The sequence below is a fragment of the Perna viridis genome, chromosome 6 (genome assembly GCF_037379345.1).
Source record: "Perna viridis isolate PV_CMFRI_1.1 ecotype Kerala chromosome 6, ASM3737934v1, whole genome shotgun sequence".
Lineage (NCBI taxonomy): Eukaryota > Metazoa > Mollusca > Bivalvia > Mytilida > Mytilidae > Perna > Perna viridis.
The window spans coordinates 3,155,303-3,171,913 of record NC_142450.1 but is presented as its reverse complement, the minus strand read 5'-3'; the positions used below and the strand labels follow the sequence as shown (position 1 = coordinate 3,171,913).

The window sequence follows — 16,611 nt, the reverse complement described above, 5'->3', positions numbered from 1 at the left end:
GGTTAGTAGTGCATTTGAGAAGTGTTTTGAAAATACTAACTTAACAAATGGCACAAATACGCCCAATACGGCAATAACTACAATATGACAACAGATGTTCGCAAAAATGTGACCATATGGAGGTATCATCATGCTAAATACTGTGCAAATTTCGCCAATGCAGAGGCTTCTTTTTTCGATTTTATTCATCCTTAGATATCAGAGCTGCTGAAAATATATTAAATTTTTCACCCCCATACAAGTTCGAAGTTTCTATACTTTGAATCCAAAGTCGATCGTGTTGCTTCAAATGAACGTAGACGGTCTGGGCTGCTAGCTCCCGTTGTCCAGATCCATGGGTCCACAAACGGACCAGTTCATGTCCATTCAGCATAAGCTGGAGGTGGATATATGTTGTGCTTGACATTACACCGGCCGATATGCCGTATACACCATTGATTGGGGCCTCAAATATACCTGTACTTGCGTCATAGGCATTTCCGTCATTGGTGACAACACTGTTGTACCGGACAATTTGGCTTGGTGCTAGATTTATATCATGGTCCAGTAGTGCCAAGAACGCAAACGACTGGTGGACATGTTCTGAAAAAAAAACATGCTGTGGTAAGGGAAACATGATTAGAAACTTCATAGATAATGGAATAAAACTAACAATGTTAATATAATAGGATCTATAATAATTTAATTTAAACTAAAATTTCAAATTTAAGAGAATGCATTACAAAAAGAACACCTTAAATTTAAATTTTAGCCTTTATTTCCATGCGACAAAGTTCGTAAAATACGGAATGCATGCCGTTGTGTTATATTTCAGAAAGACATCATGGTTTTGTTTTCTTTTTAATAAAACGAAACAAAAGCAAAACGTAGACTTTTTTAGGTTTTCGCACTTTTGATACCTAGATACTTCTCGTGTAAAACTTCGAATAGATAGTTCACAACTTGTGCATACGTTTTTCACAGATTTTAATCAGGTAATGGGAAGAAAATTTATTATTTGTAGTATTGTTTTATGTAATTAATTACATAATTAACCATGTATCTGCGTTCTTTTTGGGCTTAACTAGCCGCATTTGGAATATATTTTACGATATCCCAGGCAATTTTGACTCCGCAGGCAAACACAGTTTTATAAAACAAACTAAGAAATCATCCGATAAATTCTAAAATCCTACCATGAGACCGCAGTGATTGTACTTGGTTGGTAAGGTTTAAAATCTGTAAAGCATATAAAAATTAAGAAAGTGAAGTAATACTTATAGAAATAAACCCTTAAATTTGTAGTATGCCTGCACGTGTTTATATGGGTTCTTTCGTTTATATTTATCGGTTTTTCATTGTTTTCATTGTTTAACTTTTTCATTCATTTCATTTCCTCTTTCATCTACCCTGGACATGATCTTTTATGAGCAACTCGGCGGGTGTTTCCAGAAAAGCAGAGGCCGCTTACCCTACCGATGCACCCGGTCCATGCTCCCAGATTTCAGTTGAGACCGAGTTAAAATGCTCATTTACATTGTTACTTTGTATGTATTATTTCGGTTTTTTTTTCTGTGTTGTTCATGTCTGTTTTCCACGTCCAATCTTTGTCCCTGGATTACTTTTATTTGATTTCCGCTAGAATTGTGATTACATTGATAACTCTTTCAAGAATAAACAATGGTAAATCTCATTTTTCGTCCTTGATAAGCAGCTGAACAAATAAATGCGAATATTCAAAACTGATTCTTAAGTTATCTAATTTGTTAAGTTTACCTGTGCTTCCATCTCCTTAAATCGTGATTCAAAGTAGTCATGTTCATTTATAAGTATCCGCTTGCTGTTAAGGGGTACAGGGACACCTCCAACATAAACAGATACCAAAAAACAGAAAAAATAAACGTAACGTAATACAGAAGTATGTTCCATCGTCGATTGTGTCGAAATTGTCTTAAGAATGTTATCTGAAGATAAGACTTTTGACCTATAGGTTCATGGCACACTAAAGTTTCATGCATACATATAAAGATCGCCGATAAAACGCAGGGACGGATTCGGGCTGGGGCGTGGCGGGCGTGCGTCCCCCCCCCTAAAGTTTGCATAGCATGGGTTGTCAGGGGTAGATTTAGGCGGTTTTAGGTTGAAACTTTAATTTCTTGCTAATTTTACCACAAAAGATATCTACATCTACATTGCACCCACTTTAGAAGAATATTTAAAAAAAAATTAGTGTGCGCCCCCTCTCCCCCAATTTAAAATCCTGAATACGCCTCGGAAACGCATCTTGATTGGTCAGTTTTGTTCGCTTATAACCATTTACTTGATATTAAGATGGAAGACTTAAAGTGTGAGGCAGAACTCTTACAATTCATTGGAACGTTTGTATTCAGGCTCATTATATCAATCTCATAGAGGCATCAAAGTAATCTGGACTGATTTCATCCTGTTTCAAATGAAATCTTGATAGACTTTGGTGAATTTGAATTTGATACGTCACTGATTTTTCAGACTTATGTCCCTTGCACTAGGTCTACCTCCTTAAGAATGTGCCCACGTTGTGGGTGGCACATAAGAAATGTTAAAAAAAATATCACAACTGTATGCTTTCTCAAAGTTGAATGTTGGCTTTTTACTTATTGCAACATTTAAAGATAATAAATTACCTAGAAGTAGAGCTACCTTTTCACGAATTTCTTTGTAGTTGTAAAATTTAAATTGGTGGCTTTGACAGGAAAATTGAAAATCATTTTCTGAGACATTTATTACATGTACCAATGCTAAAAAATCTTATTATTATTTGACATACATATGATAAAAAAATCAATGAATAAAAATCATGTTGTGCCAAACATATCATAGGATTTGCCTCATTTCTTCATAGAGAATCTCTAAAATTGTACATAAACCAATCCTCATTATTGAGGAGTAGTGGTCGTGGAGTATTGGTCGAGGAGTAGTGGTCGTGGAGTACTGGTAGAGGAGTAGTGGTCGAGGAGTACTGGTCGTGGGGTACTGGTCGAGGAGTAGTGGTCGAGGAGTACTGGTCGTGGATTACTGGTCGAGGAGTAGTGGTCGAGGAGTTCTGGTAGTGGAGTACTGGTCGAAGAGTACTGGTCAAGGAGTAGTTCGCGTTTTCGTCCTCTCCTGTGAAAAAAAAAGATGATGGCTTATATTTAAGACAAAATCTCTAGCAGATTGCTGATATTTTGCTTCCATAAAAAAGATATCATACAACGATATTCATTGAAGAATAAAATTTTGGAGATCAGTTTGGTGAGAATGTCTTTTGTCTTCATGATAGCGGAATCTACTCTCTGACCAGTATCTCTTTAATTGTTGAAAGAACCTTTATAATTTCCTTCTACTAATCTAGCAACCCCAAAGTATTTAGACCGAAAAACATACAACCTTAAGTACCTATACCGAAAAACATACAACCTTAAGTACCTATACCGAAAAACATACAACGTTGAAGTACCAAGACCAAGAACTATACCACTCACAAAACTTAGATCATAGAAGTTGACCTTCCAATATTTCGGTACTTAAGGGTGGTTACCCTCTTTTTCTAGGTATTCAAAGGTGGTAAATTTTATAGTATTTAAAGGTCGTTAATCTCTGTGGTCTTGGTATTTAAAGGTCGTTAATCCTTATGGTATGGGTATTTAAAGGTCGTTAACCCTGTATGGTCTAAGTATTTTAAGGTGGTAAACCTTAATTATCTAGGTATATCAAGATTGCTCACCTGCATAGTCTGGATATATCAAGGTCGTTTACTTTTATGGTCTAGGTACTTCAGGTTCGTCAACCTTAAAATCGCATTGGCACATTAGGGTCATTTACCTTCATCATCTATATATAAGGTGAATAACCTTTATGGTCTAGGTATTTCAGGGTGGTAAACTTTTATGTCTTTCGGGTCGTTAACCTTTATGGTCTAAGTATATTAGTGTCGTGAACCTTATTGATCTTGATATTTGAGGGTCGTTGACCTTTGTGGCCTGTATATTTTTGGGTCGTTAACTTCTATGGTCGAAGTAGTTTTTTTGTCGTTAACCTTAACCTTTATGGTCTAGATACTTTAGGGTGGTAAACCTCTATGGTCTAAATATTTCAGACTGGTAAGCTTTTATGTCTAAGTTGTTGTTTCTTTCCGGGTCGTTAACCTGTATGATCTAGGTATATTAGGGCCGTGAACCTTTATGGTCTGGATATTTTAGGGTCTTTAACCGTTATGGTCTGTGTATTTTTGGGTCGGTAACTTTTATGGTCTATGTACTTTAGGGTCGTTAACATTTTTAGGGTCATTAACCTTTATCATCTAGAAACTTTAGGGTCGTTCACCTCTTTGGTATTGGTATTTAAAGGTGGTAGACCTCTATGGTTTGGACACTTTAGGGTCCTTAACCAATATGGTCTGGATAATTAAGGGTGGTTTATCTCTATAATCTTGGTATCTAAAGGTGGTAAACCTCTATGGTCTGGGTACTTTAGGGTCGTTAACTAATTTTGTCCAGGTATTTTTGGGTCTCGAACCTTCATGGTAGGGTACTTTAAGGTTGCTCACCTACATGGTCTTGTTAACTTTTATGGTCTGGGTATTTAAGGGTGGATAATCCATACAGTCTGGGTATTTAAGGGTGGTTAACCTCTATGGTCTGGTTACCTTAGGTTAGTTAACCAAATATAGTCCAGTTTATTAGGGTCATTAACCAATATTGTCTGGGTATCAAAGGGTGATTAACTCTACAGTATGGCTCTTTTAGTGTGGTTATCAATTATGATCTTGGTATTTCAATGATCATTAAATATTTAAAAAATACAATGAAAAAAAACTATTTTTTCTCTAAAATTTATTGATAAAATGTTCTCGTTGACATATGTATAGCCTTACAGATAAATATAACCCATTGGAACGAAACAAACACCATGTGCATTTTCGTCAGTTTTATTAACATCAAGAAAACATAAACAAAGTACTAAAACAAAACAGCTTAGTTAAGACCCAAATTTTAACTTTTATTTTTCATAAAGAAAAATATCTTAATTTGTATAATTTAGGCTTGTGTCTTTCCCACGGCTTTCCAACAGTGATCACTATGTCTTTTTAACTGACTCCACAAGAGACACATGTGTTTCCTGTGGCCAAAGGATTGATTTGCGAAGAAGAAAAAAATATCGTAAAATGATATACACGAAGTTTTAAGCCTATAGAACCATGTAGATTTATAAAAAAAACTTCAATTATTTTAATTATTCTTTCATATCTGAATCCATAATTCTGGATATGCACATTACAAATCTCCCTTTGTCCACCATTCGGGTATGTATCTCCATGTAGCCACAATAGTGAAAATCAAGTTCTAATTTTTTTTTCCTAAATCAATTCTTGACCAAATTTTACACCAGAGATTGATATTTCGGTGAATTTGATAAGTATCCTTCATGTCATATTTTTTCTCATCCATTATAGAAACATGTTTTGAAGATAACAGAGGTTAATGACATTTCCCAATTGACCCTATGTTAAAATACAAACCCATAAGGGAGATTACTCTTGCATAATGGCTAAACAATGTCCTGTGACCCCAGAATGTAAAAAGAGGAAATTGAGAGAACATGTAATTAAATAGGTACATGTATATGAAAGAGTTAATACAAACATTGTAGTGACAAATTGCAACTTCGCTTTTTTCTGTTCTTCGTAATGTTTATTTGCTATTTTGCTAGGTTTTATTTACATTTCATATTAAAAGAAGGTTTTTTCCACAGTGCAGTAGATTATGACCAAAAATAATTGCTACAAGCCTAATTCTTCATATAGTACTTACTACTACTGCAATAGCACGAACTGTGACTTACTTCATCCATGTATTTTATCACTGTTCAGCTACCCAACCAATCCCAGGACATCTTCTGGGAGTTGATTTATACAAAGAACTTCTTGGTAGAACTAATCTGAACAGTCACAATGAGGAAGAGCTGAACACCAAATTTATTATTGCAAGAAAAAATCACATGGAACTGTAGGAGATATGCTAATGAATTCTTTAAAACTTTCTTGCACTGTCTTTCTATTGTAAACTGGCATTGCACTGGAGAACAATCATGGATATTGATACATCCTATGTCTGTGATAACTCCCAGTGGATCTACATGTTTCTCACTGATGTATTAATATGTAGTGTATTAATTATACCTATATAGCTATTTGTTTTGATGTAAGTGTGAATTTATGATAATGTATTTCCTTGTATTTAATCTAATGTAATAAGGAATAAAAATGAAAGTATGAATAAATGAATGAATGAATAAATGAATGAATGAAAGAATAAATGAATGAATAAATGAATAATTGAATGAAAGCATTGTTTTAAGTAATATGACAAGATGTAACGTTCTTTGTGACGTACAGGACTGGTGTTATTCTGCTTGTCATTGAGGTCATATTTGATTTGACATGATGCTGTCATTGGAAACTGTAAATATATCACAGCATTCTTGATAGCTTCCGATCGAACATAGAAGCCAATAAATACAATCAAAGAAAATGACCAAGTTACCGATAACAGAATATGAAAAAAAAATCATCATACAAATGTGGAAATCATTCAATTCATGCTACAGAGAACTTATATAAAGTTTATAAATACAGAATGCCACCAAATTGCTTAAAAGTACATTTCTACAATAAGAAAAAAATAACTAACGTTCTATCTTCTATAGATATACATGTACTATGTAAAGCTGAAGAAAGTTATTCAATGCTGATATGGTTATAAAGTATGTCTAGTCTCAATTTTCTCTGTCTACTTTTCACTACATTCTACTACAACATTCCAGACATCTGTCCATATAACATCAGAGACAGATCCCTCATAACACCAGAGACATTGACATAACGTCATGGACATTTTTTTCACAACCTTGATAATGCCATCAACATCTGCTTCATTCATCAAGTTTCCTCTTGGGTTTCTTTGGGTTTCTTGATCTACTTTTGGCTTTACAGAGAGGACAGATTGGGGCATTTCTGTGGATTTGCTGGTGGCAGGATAAGCAAGCCTGTAAGAAATATTAGGTAATAAATACCAACAAATATGAACCTACGCTTCCGTCAGCATGAATCTTAATTCCTTGACTCTACTAAGTGGAGGAAACTGGCTGCTCCACTGTAACTCCACTGTGCATCAAGTAAAATAAAACTGGGGTAAAATTATTTCCATTTAACTTTATCAATTCTTTTCTCAGAATAAAATTGAAATCTGATTTAACTCACCGAATTATCAAATGCATTTTTATCTGAATGGTCCAGCTTATATTTTTTGGGCTTTCATTATTATACATCTAGATTTGATAAAGTATGAAAGCTTAAAACTCCATAAAGACTAAGGAGTAAAACCTGAAATCATGATAAAATCAGTATCTCTTCAATTGTAATTATACAAATTTAAGATATGCACCTTCATAGGAGGAGGCTGTTGCCTAAATGGTTGTCTCTCTGCAGGTTTACTCCGAGGGACTGGTATAGGCTGAGTATTGGGTGCTGGAATGTTTAAGGTAGGAGGAATGCTGGGTTCAGGTGGAGCTTCTGTGTTCCAGTCTGTATTCTGTTTCTCAAAAAACCTTCAATAGGACAAGAGACAAATTAAAACCTTTGCAACAAGAATAATATCCTTTTTAGAAGTGTTAAGCAGCACTCCAGATAAGAAGCATACAAAATGTGATTCATGGTTTGAAAGCCTATACATTATTTTTGATATTGTTTAAAATGTTACAGTAAAAAGAAATTAACATGCGGCTTTTCATATAACCCTTGTTCTTATGAGATAAAAACTATATAGCATACATGTATGTTGTAGAATTCAAAATTAAGGAAGATAACTCTAGAAATGACACAAAAAATACAATATAAACTGTTAGATTTTCAATGTGGATTATCTCCTAAGAGCAGACAGAGTGGAATAAATAATTATACATTTCTAATAGACCTATAAAGCAACTTAATAATAAAAAGAAAAATGTGTAGCCTTTTTTTAGTGTATCACATATTACAGAATTTGCATGAATCTTATAAAGAGTGCTACTTAAATGTCTTGATCTTATCACACCCACAGTAGAAATATAATGATGGGAAAATGCCATATTTTGAAAGCTGGTAACATATTTGACATTCTCTTTTAATATTATTAATTATACAAGTTCGATAAGTGTAATCAATGAAACCAAGATTCTAGCAGTAATCAAAAGAATGTAATCAAGGGACAAAGACCAGACCAGTAAAACACATGGCTTTCCATATACAGAGATAATTTTATGAGGTCAACAAACAAAGTAGAAATTGGCAAAATCAGAAGTAAATATACAGTAAAAAAGGAATCCTAAAGGTAAAATCTGTATTTGAAATAGCGGAATTCCTCTAAAAAGTGGAAAAAATCATCCCTGCATATAACCCTTGTTCTGAAGATAAAAAAATATAAAATGTATTGTATAATTCAAAATTAGGGGAAATAACTCTTGAAAATGACACTAAAATACAATAGAAACATCTTTTCAATGTAGATTATCCGCAAAGAGCAGACAGAATGGATAGAATAATTATGCATTTCATTATATAGACCTATAAAGCAACTTAATAACAAAAATAAAAATGTGTAGCCTTTTTTGGGGTGTATCACATATTAAAGAATATTAAGAAAATTCAGACACAGCCAATGCTAAAGTGATTCATGGAGAAGAAGACCCCACCAAACAAACAATCTACATATGCTATACTTCTACATAGCAATAATCATTTCTGCATTCAGATCTGCACTTGTTAGAAAATTATACATTCAACTCCTACTAAAATCAACCAAATGAAACAAAATCAGGGAAAATAACTCTTGCAAAGTGCCAATTTCATGTTCAATCTATATATATTTTTTCTCAAAAGTGCAACAAAGAAATGAAAATCTAAGACTGGTTCTGTGATCAGTTACTGTTTCTGAACAAGAAATAAAACTGAATTGGTAGGTTTTTGACATATACGTTGTATGAATCACCTTCTGCCCGATATTTAGAGAGACTGCTACATAAGAAGCATAAACTCATTCACAGTGCATGGTTATGGCATATTACAACATCAGATGAATATTACAATATGACAGACATCTGTTATCTTTAAACAGTGAATAGTTTTGTCAATGTATATGACTTTGCTGTTGTAGACTTAAGTACTTCTCTGCCTAGAAATCAGGCAAAATGTATCTAAGGTGTGGCACATGAAGAAAAAAAAAACGCAGAGGTTTTATAGCCTTATCCAAGTATTTATACCTTATTATCTCCAGAAATAATCATCAAAGTGTATGTAAAGTTTGCCTTTTTAAGATATTGATATGTCAAATTTAATTGAAATGCACTATAGAAAAATGGCGGAAAAATCTTCCCACACTTTTTTCTTATACATGTATAAGCAGTTAAAATATAAGCAGTCAAAAAATATCTATGTTGATGCTAGCTTCAGGATGAATTGATATAGCTTTTCAGTTGTTTTCTAGATGCATTTAATATATTTGAGGCAAAAAAGACCAAATTGAGAAATATGATGTGCCACTCATTGCCTGATTCTTAAATAGAATGCTACCTAAAATGTTGATTTGCTATTTGAAAGAGCATGTATTTTAGATAAGCAAATACCTAATAGTACAAAGAATACTAAAGGATAAGTACTTATTTTAGTCGAATACTTAAATTATTATATTTTGTATACAAAATGTATGTTAAAGTTGCATAGTGATTCAAAATAAACTGATAAATGCAAGTAATAAAATTTGAAACAATTTTCCCTCACTTTATTTTTTTACTTTTTTCCAGATAACCCCTTTCTTTTCAAACGCTACCATCAACCCCCCCTTCCCCTATTGCAGTTTATGGGTACTTACTCAGGTGTCAGTTTTTCCTCCTCCTCATTCAGGTTAGGTAATTTTTCCATGCCCATCAAATTTCTCATGTGATCAATATCATCTTTCAGAGGTTTGAATTCTTCATACATTTTCTTGGCATTGTCAAGGGCTCTGTTCCTATCTTCCTCTGCTTGTTTAATGGTAGTTTCCATCTTTAAAAATGATATAACAAAATTATTTAAGGAAAGACTGTTATATTTTTCAGGTCCTTGAAGAAGTAACCTCAATCACATGGTGTATCAGGTTACTTGTATTTTAAAGTGTGCACCATGGGCATTGAGGTTTTTTTTTTTTCAAACAGACCCAAAAAGTACAACAGTCATTCATTATACATGTAATTCAATTTTAAGTACCAAAATTCAACGAGTAAATCATTAAAACAGTTTGATGAAGTCGCTGTCATCACAAAAGTTGGTCCATGTGATGATTTTTGATCCAATCAGAAACCCTGTTACATTGTACGTCTGAAATTAAATCATTTGAATATAAACACAGTACTCAAATAATAGTAAGTTCAAAAATGTCAAATTTAATTCTAATACATGGAGGATGTGATAAAGAAATAAATTACAGAAACTCCATTTTATCATTGTCTTACCACCAGCTGGCCATTTATGCCACATTCTATTACCCCAAGTCATAACAAGGGGTTAAAGAACATAAATGGCAAGCCTGTGGTAAAACAATGATAAAATTTATTCTGATTTTAATAGGTCTAGTTTATACATATATGTATATTTAAGCAAGGACATCAAACTGTACTGTTACAATTTTTGTGTTTATCATCTTTGTGTTTATCATCAATTGTTTTAGCTTAAATAAGGAAGGCCTTCATGTATTATTTTTTTTTTAATATACAACTAAACAGACCATATAAATAAAATTACATGTACCAAATTGATATCTGCATGTATAAGTCTCAATTCCTCAACATGAGCCATTTTCTCCTGTAACAGTAGCTCCATCTCTTGTTTGTACTCATCCAGCCTTTTCTCTTCAGTTTCTGAGCTGTCAATTTCATGTTTCAATTTGCCACGGATCTTTTCAAGTTGAACTGTCCGACTCCTAAATAAAAAAAAGTGTTAATCACAGAAAACATGAACATGTACATACATGTATGTATCAGTGGGACAAATGTACACATTTGCAGGTGTAAACACTGGATAATTTTGGTGGCTTCAGAATAATGAGTGTTTTATACATGTTATAGTGTGATAATCAGCTTCACAGTACTTATTTTTTGCACTTACTGGTAATTGTTACTTGTGATTCCCAAAATTGTGAAAATTAATGCATTTACAGTTAAAGTGATTTAACAGAACTTTACAGTTACCGTGCTTTAACAGAACTTTACAGTTACTGTGCTTTAACAGAACTTTACAGTTACCATGCTTTAACAGAACTTGAATTCTAAAGAAGTCCAATATATATAATGAAATGGCATCATAACAGAAATTGAAAGAAAAAATTCATGTTTCGAACAGCATATGCATTTGTTATTTTACCTAAAATTATTGCACTTTAATATTATTTATCTCCACAACTAAATTTTGGATAAGAATTAATAAATGTGACAACAAAGTGACATTCTCATAAATTAAACACTGTAGGTGCTATAAATTCACATATGCTAAGATAGAATATTAAATGCTCAAGACACATTTTTATTTTTAGAAATAATTGTTGGGGACTCTATATATTGTTATTATATATTGTATATTCTTTTCATGACATATCACATTCATGCTTTTTGTACTTGTCATTCTAAACCCCCTCCCAACTTCACTAACTAACACGTGGCAAGTTTCATATGGATGCTGGCACTTGTTCTAATATGTGTGCTGTATTTGCCATAATCTTAAAGCATAATAAGGAGTTGGTACAGTGTATTGCCTGATAAAGCAAGCACCATGAGTCTAACCATTGATGAAATTTCATTTAACTGTCACAGACAACTCCAACGATATAATTTTTTTTTTAAAAAGTTCCAATATTTTTACATATCCCAGGACAATAACAGTTCTAGTTGGAAGGAAGGAATACATGTATTTTACACATTACATGTAAACTACATCTATGACGAAACAAAAATGCGTCCACAGATTTTAGGCACAACTGAAGATACAGAATGCCTTTCATATCTCTTGTATAGTGGAAAAGCTATGCATCGATTTTGATGATATGATCTAAGCTACAGTACAGTTAGAGTCTTATGATGACAATTGTCCCATTCGGACATGTTCAAAATTAAAATTCCAACAATTTTATGGCCAGTAAGTAGCTGCAGGGTCATCAGACCATGGTATAGATGGTCATAAAATAGTTCTTTGATCATTACCGATGCTACCTGAATAATTCACACTTGAGTGCTTCCAGGCTTAAATATCTAACTTGTATATATATACTAAGTATTTTGTTTCTTTTTTCAGGTACATGTTAGAAGCAAATTTTATTTACATGTTCAAAAGTTTAACCTCTTTCTATTGATTATTAACACCTTCTTTTTTATGCTGTTCTTGTCATTAAATGCATGAGTTCATTTTCTTTTGTTACTACATTAAATACATATTCCAAGTACAGTATGTTCATCCTATGCATTGCTATGACTTTTTGTAACTATTTTTAACATACCGCATGTGTTTCATTTAGATTTGAAAATTTAAAATAACCTTGTGCAAATTATGTGTGTTCTACTTATTTTTTACGTTGAGAAATACAAATCTATAAATACTTTTATTCAGCTTCCATTCATATGTACGGCCCATATTTCTTCCTAGCTGTCTCGATCACTCTATTGGTTGGCTTTACCACAATTTAATAGAACATGTTATTCTTAACGATTAGTTTCATTCTCATCCCCTTGTCCTTAAAATATCTTCTGATACACTTGCAGGTTCAGCGTATAATATTTAATAACTTGTACTAGTTGATTTACATGCTCATAGTATAAAAAAATTGATATTTTTCCTCATTCATATTTTAAATAACTGCATTTTAGTATTTTAGTAATATCCTTGAAAAAAAAGTTGGCTGCTGTATTTAAACTATTCGTCGCCTGCAGAGGTCTAGCTATTCATTTAACAAACACAATTCTTAAACATTTTATTTTGATAATACAACATTTGTTTCTGTATCCTACCTCCTTCATCACAGCAATTATACAATATTATTTACTTTCATAATAATATTCTATAATTTGCCAGTGATGACTGTGCCTAAGTCTGTAAGTATACCCTCATAGATAGAATAAAAAATGTAATGATATACTTCACATGTGCATTTCAATCTATTTATAGCAATGGGGATGTAATTTAAAGTTTACAAACAATACATTGTAGTGTCATTACTGGACGTTCTACACATATTTATTCAAAAATAATTGCATAGACATTATAGAATCATGTATTTTGAGCCAAGAAAAAACCCAAAATGCATACATACGCTTTATATATACATATCTGTTAAGATTTATTGATTTAAATTAACTAAAATCTGAAGTAAACAGGTAAGATTTTATTACCACTAGTGATCGTCCAGGTACACATTTACGACGTCCCCACTGCAGGAAACTGGGCAATAAAAATTACAGATATTTATTACCCTTAATTGACCGACAGAACGGACATGACGGATTCGGACAATTATCATCATAAGACTCTACCTGTACTGTATATTTTTTCTGAAGTAGATTAGGTTCTTGAACATACAAATGTACAGTGGAACTAAACAGCTTATCTGACTCACTGCACAATGTAAGTAACTTATCAAATACTTTTTAAACCCTTTTCATATCTTTTAATTACATGTATATTGTAAAATAGTAATTGAAAGACCTCTATACTCGACGTCACATACAACACATTTTCGAATTGAAGCTCCACTTTTTAAACCGTCGGGTCTTACCGCTACAGTTGCCTCTCTTATATTTAATCTGAAGATAGTTCGCATATATGCATGACGTGTTAGTACCAACGAGTCGCTTATTAGCTTAAATCATGCGTAACAAATCCTTACGGGAAAATCCCATACTAATATCCGCCATGTTGGTTTCTAAGGGACGACTTGTTTACAAAGAAGTTCTTAAGTTCCCGTCGAACTCCGGTGACAATCGTCTGCTTGATCAACTTCTTGGTATTGTATGTTTTTCGCATAAAATAAATCCAAGATATCCAAAATAACGCCAAAATGCATTCTGGGTTCTTCGGTTTTTGGACAAACCATTTAAACGTAAACAACATCTCCTAGCAACCCGATCACTGTAAACATAGCCGACTTTTTACAACGTAAATATTGGCACCGAGAAATAAAATCTGACCGGAATTTAACGATTCAATGTTTAGGGAGAAGCCGTTTGGCTAAATGAATGAACAAGTCATTTAAGACAATTTAAACGACAGTAGGTGTCAATAAAGTCATAGAAAATATTTTTATTCAAATTTTAACAGCATCTTATTTATGTGATGCCGAGTATAGACTATTTCAAAATATCAATTCATTTTTACAATGACATGATCTTCAATTAAACAGTTTTATTTGTTTGGCTTAAGAAATTAAAGAAATATTAAATTTTCTCCATAACTTTTTGCTACATTCTGAACATTACTTATTTTTTGTTGGTATATTGGGGACCTGGAGGAAAATTATGTAATCACAATATACAACACTCAGTGGTTTCTCTAACAATCACGTCAGAGTTGTTCAATGTTAGTCATGACTCATGCTCATCTTACTAAAAGTAAAATATCAAGATGTCAATTTGACCAGCTTCTGCCTTGTTGCCAAATTTACGATTAGTGTTGGTGTTTATATTCAAGCAAGTGTCAATTTTGTTTTGACTGTCACATATCGGGCTAATAAGTACAATAACCTAAAACTGCATATAATAAACATGTATATATTTTTCATACTATCACGTCTCTTTTCAGCAATTATATGTACACTGTGAACAGAAAATGCCCTTTTTGCGACTAGAATCTGAATTGGTCGAATGAAAACATACAATTGCAAGTTAATCTAACCAATACCTTACCGCAGTTCTTTCACATTCTCTAATTTATTCAGAAGTTCGATTTCTTTCTCGTCCATTGTTTGTTGTGCTCAATGTAAAGTCTGTTCTTAGCATTTAAAAAAAATTGTATGCGATTGTAGGTTCATACTAAGCGTTTATATGACTTTCAATATAGAAGATAGATTTTGACGGAACAGTTACGAATTATAATCCGTAAAATAAACCCCAGGTCTTTTTTATGGTGGAAAAGTAAGCACTCAACATGTAGAAAGAACTCATTTATTGATATATGTTTGATTTGGTCTTGAGCAGTGTCTGTATTCATTTTTTAAAATAAATGATAATCCATTATAAACTACTATAGTATAGGTTAAAATCAGAATTTAAGTACCTTTCTATCTAAGGACCAGGCAATGTATAGCCCATCATTTTTCTCAATTCATTCTTTTTTGCCTCAAATACATTTGATACATCTAGAAAACAGCTGAAAAACTTTTGAAATTTATTCTGAAGACTCTGTGACGTAGATATTTTTACTGCTTATATTATAAGGAATAGGTGTGGGCAATTTTTTTTAAAACCATTTATTTTTAGAGTGTATTTCAAGTAAATTTGACCTGTCAATATCTTCACAAACACTTTGATGTATATTCCTGGAGCATATATTTTGTCCCTATATGACCCCTTATTCCTATAGTGTAAGGGGTATAACTCTTCTAACAATTCAAAACTGTTCAGTGCAATAAGCTCTTCCTATGGTCAATTTTTGTGTAAATATATTGAGCAGTGTTGGAATTAATACCAGAATTCAATGAAAATTGATATGATTTTTCCTCAGGTATGAGCATTAAGAATCTTTATCCAAGATAAAACAGGACAGCTTTTCAAAAAAAAAAAAGAAAAAATAGAATGTTGCTTATGAAGCCAGGTGAGCGATTATTTTTCCTGTGATGTGTTGACAAAATTTAATCACAATAGAAGATTAGAGCTCAGGCATGCATCATTCTTGAATATTGTGTCTGTAATCACCCAAAGTGTAAGTAGTTCAGTCTCTGAGGTTATATCAAGCTGAGCCTTTTGAAGCATTAAAATTCACTTTCAAAATGGGTCAATATGTAATTTGTCCTCCTTTTTAAATTTCATGTGATATTCCACTTTTTTAAATATTGTTCAAACCATGACTTCTCTTGATTTCTCTGTTACAAGGTTGTTTATCTTCAGATGCAATGAAACACTAAAATGTTAGCCATAGGGTGTTTTCAAGAAAAAGAAAAATCACCACAAATAAATTTTATTGAAAGTAGTACAATTTACATACATAATTAGCAGTAAATTTGAATTGACGCATGAAGGCTACAATATGAAAATAAGTACCACATACATGTAAACTAGTTGTTTTACAGAACACATGTCCCCCATTTTTGTGTTTAAAGTTAACTTCAGTAAGATAAATAAATATGGCAAGCCTAAGTGGACAAAAAGCAAACCATGGCCAATATTTCATGCATTTCAGGATGAACAATTTACCAATGGAAGAGACCCTGCTTTGTACTACTCTGACACACTGAGTCAGATTTCTATTTTTGTGCTAGCTCACAGAAGCAATAGCCTGCAGGTAGGCATGTCATGCCCATTGACACATTATTCAGACTATGACCCACCTAGCCATTACTCTATCCC

General features: G+C 32.8%; 2 protein-coding genes across 2 annotated transcripts; both read right to left on the bottom strand.

Moving 5' to 3' along the window:
- Window positions 1–167: 167 nt before the first annotated feature.
- LOC148613229 (cerebellin-1-like) lies at window positions 168–1,948 on the bottom strand. Its single transcript, XM_088586492.1, has 3 exons — window positions 1,756–1,948; window positions 1,176–1,218; window positions 168–582 (listed from the first exon to the last, which is right to left on the bottom strand). Exons 1-3 carry the CDS (start codon window positions 1,906–1,908, stop codon window positions 182–184), a joined length of 597 nt encoding a protein of 198 aa, XP_088442618.1. The 5' UTR covers window positions 1,909–1,948; the 3' UTR covers window positions 168–181.
- A 2,867-nt stretch (window positions 1,949–4,815) lies between these two features.
- LOC148613228 (zinc finger C4H2 domain-containing protein-like) lies at window positions 4,816–15,075 on the bottom strand. The gene is made up of 5 exons (XM_088586489.1): window positions 14,953–15,075; window positions 10,817–10,988; window positions 9,903–10,075; window positions 7,443–7,605; window positions 4,816–7,044 (listed from the first exon to the last, which is right to left on the bottom strand). The coding sequence occupies exons 1-5, from the start codon at window positions 15,006–15,008 to the stop codon at window positions 6,931–6,933; spliced, it is 678 nt and encodes a 225-aa protein (XP_088442615.1). The 5' UTR covers window positions 15,009–15,075; the 3' UTR covers window positions 4,816–6,930.
- Between the last annotated feature and the right edge of the window lie 1,536 nt (window positions 15,076–16,611).

Coding starts and splice junctions, on each gene's coding strand:
- LOC148613228 (XM_088586489.1), bottom strand. CDS start 15,008: ATGGACGAGAAAGAAATCGAACTTCTGAATAAATTAGAGAATGTGAAA. Junction 10,076..10,816: donor TACATGCAGATATCAATTTG/GTACATGTAATT, acceptor TCATTTTTAAAG/ATGGAAACTACCATTAAACA. Junction 7,606..9,902: donor GAGGAAAAACTGACACCTGA/GTAAGTACCCAT, acceptor GTCCTATTGAAG/GTTTTTTGAGAAACAGAATA.
- LOC148613229 (XM_088586492.1), bottom strand. CDS start 1,908: ATGGAACATACTTCTGTATTACGTTACGTTTATTTTTTCTGTTTTTTG. Junction 1,219..1,755: donor TTAAGGAGATGGAAGCACAG/GTAAACTTAACA, acceptor TATGCTTTACAG/ATTTTAAACCTTACCAACCA. Junction 583..1,175: donor ACAATCACTGCGGTCTCATG/GTAGGATTTTAG, acceptor TTTTTTTTTCAG/AACATGTCCACCAGTCGTTT.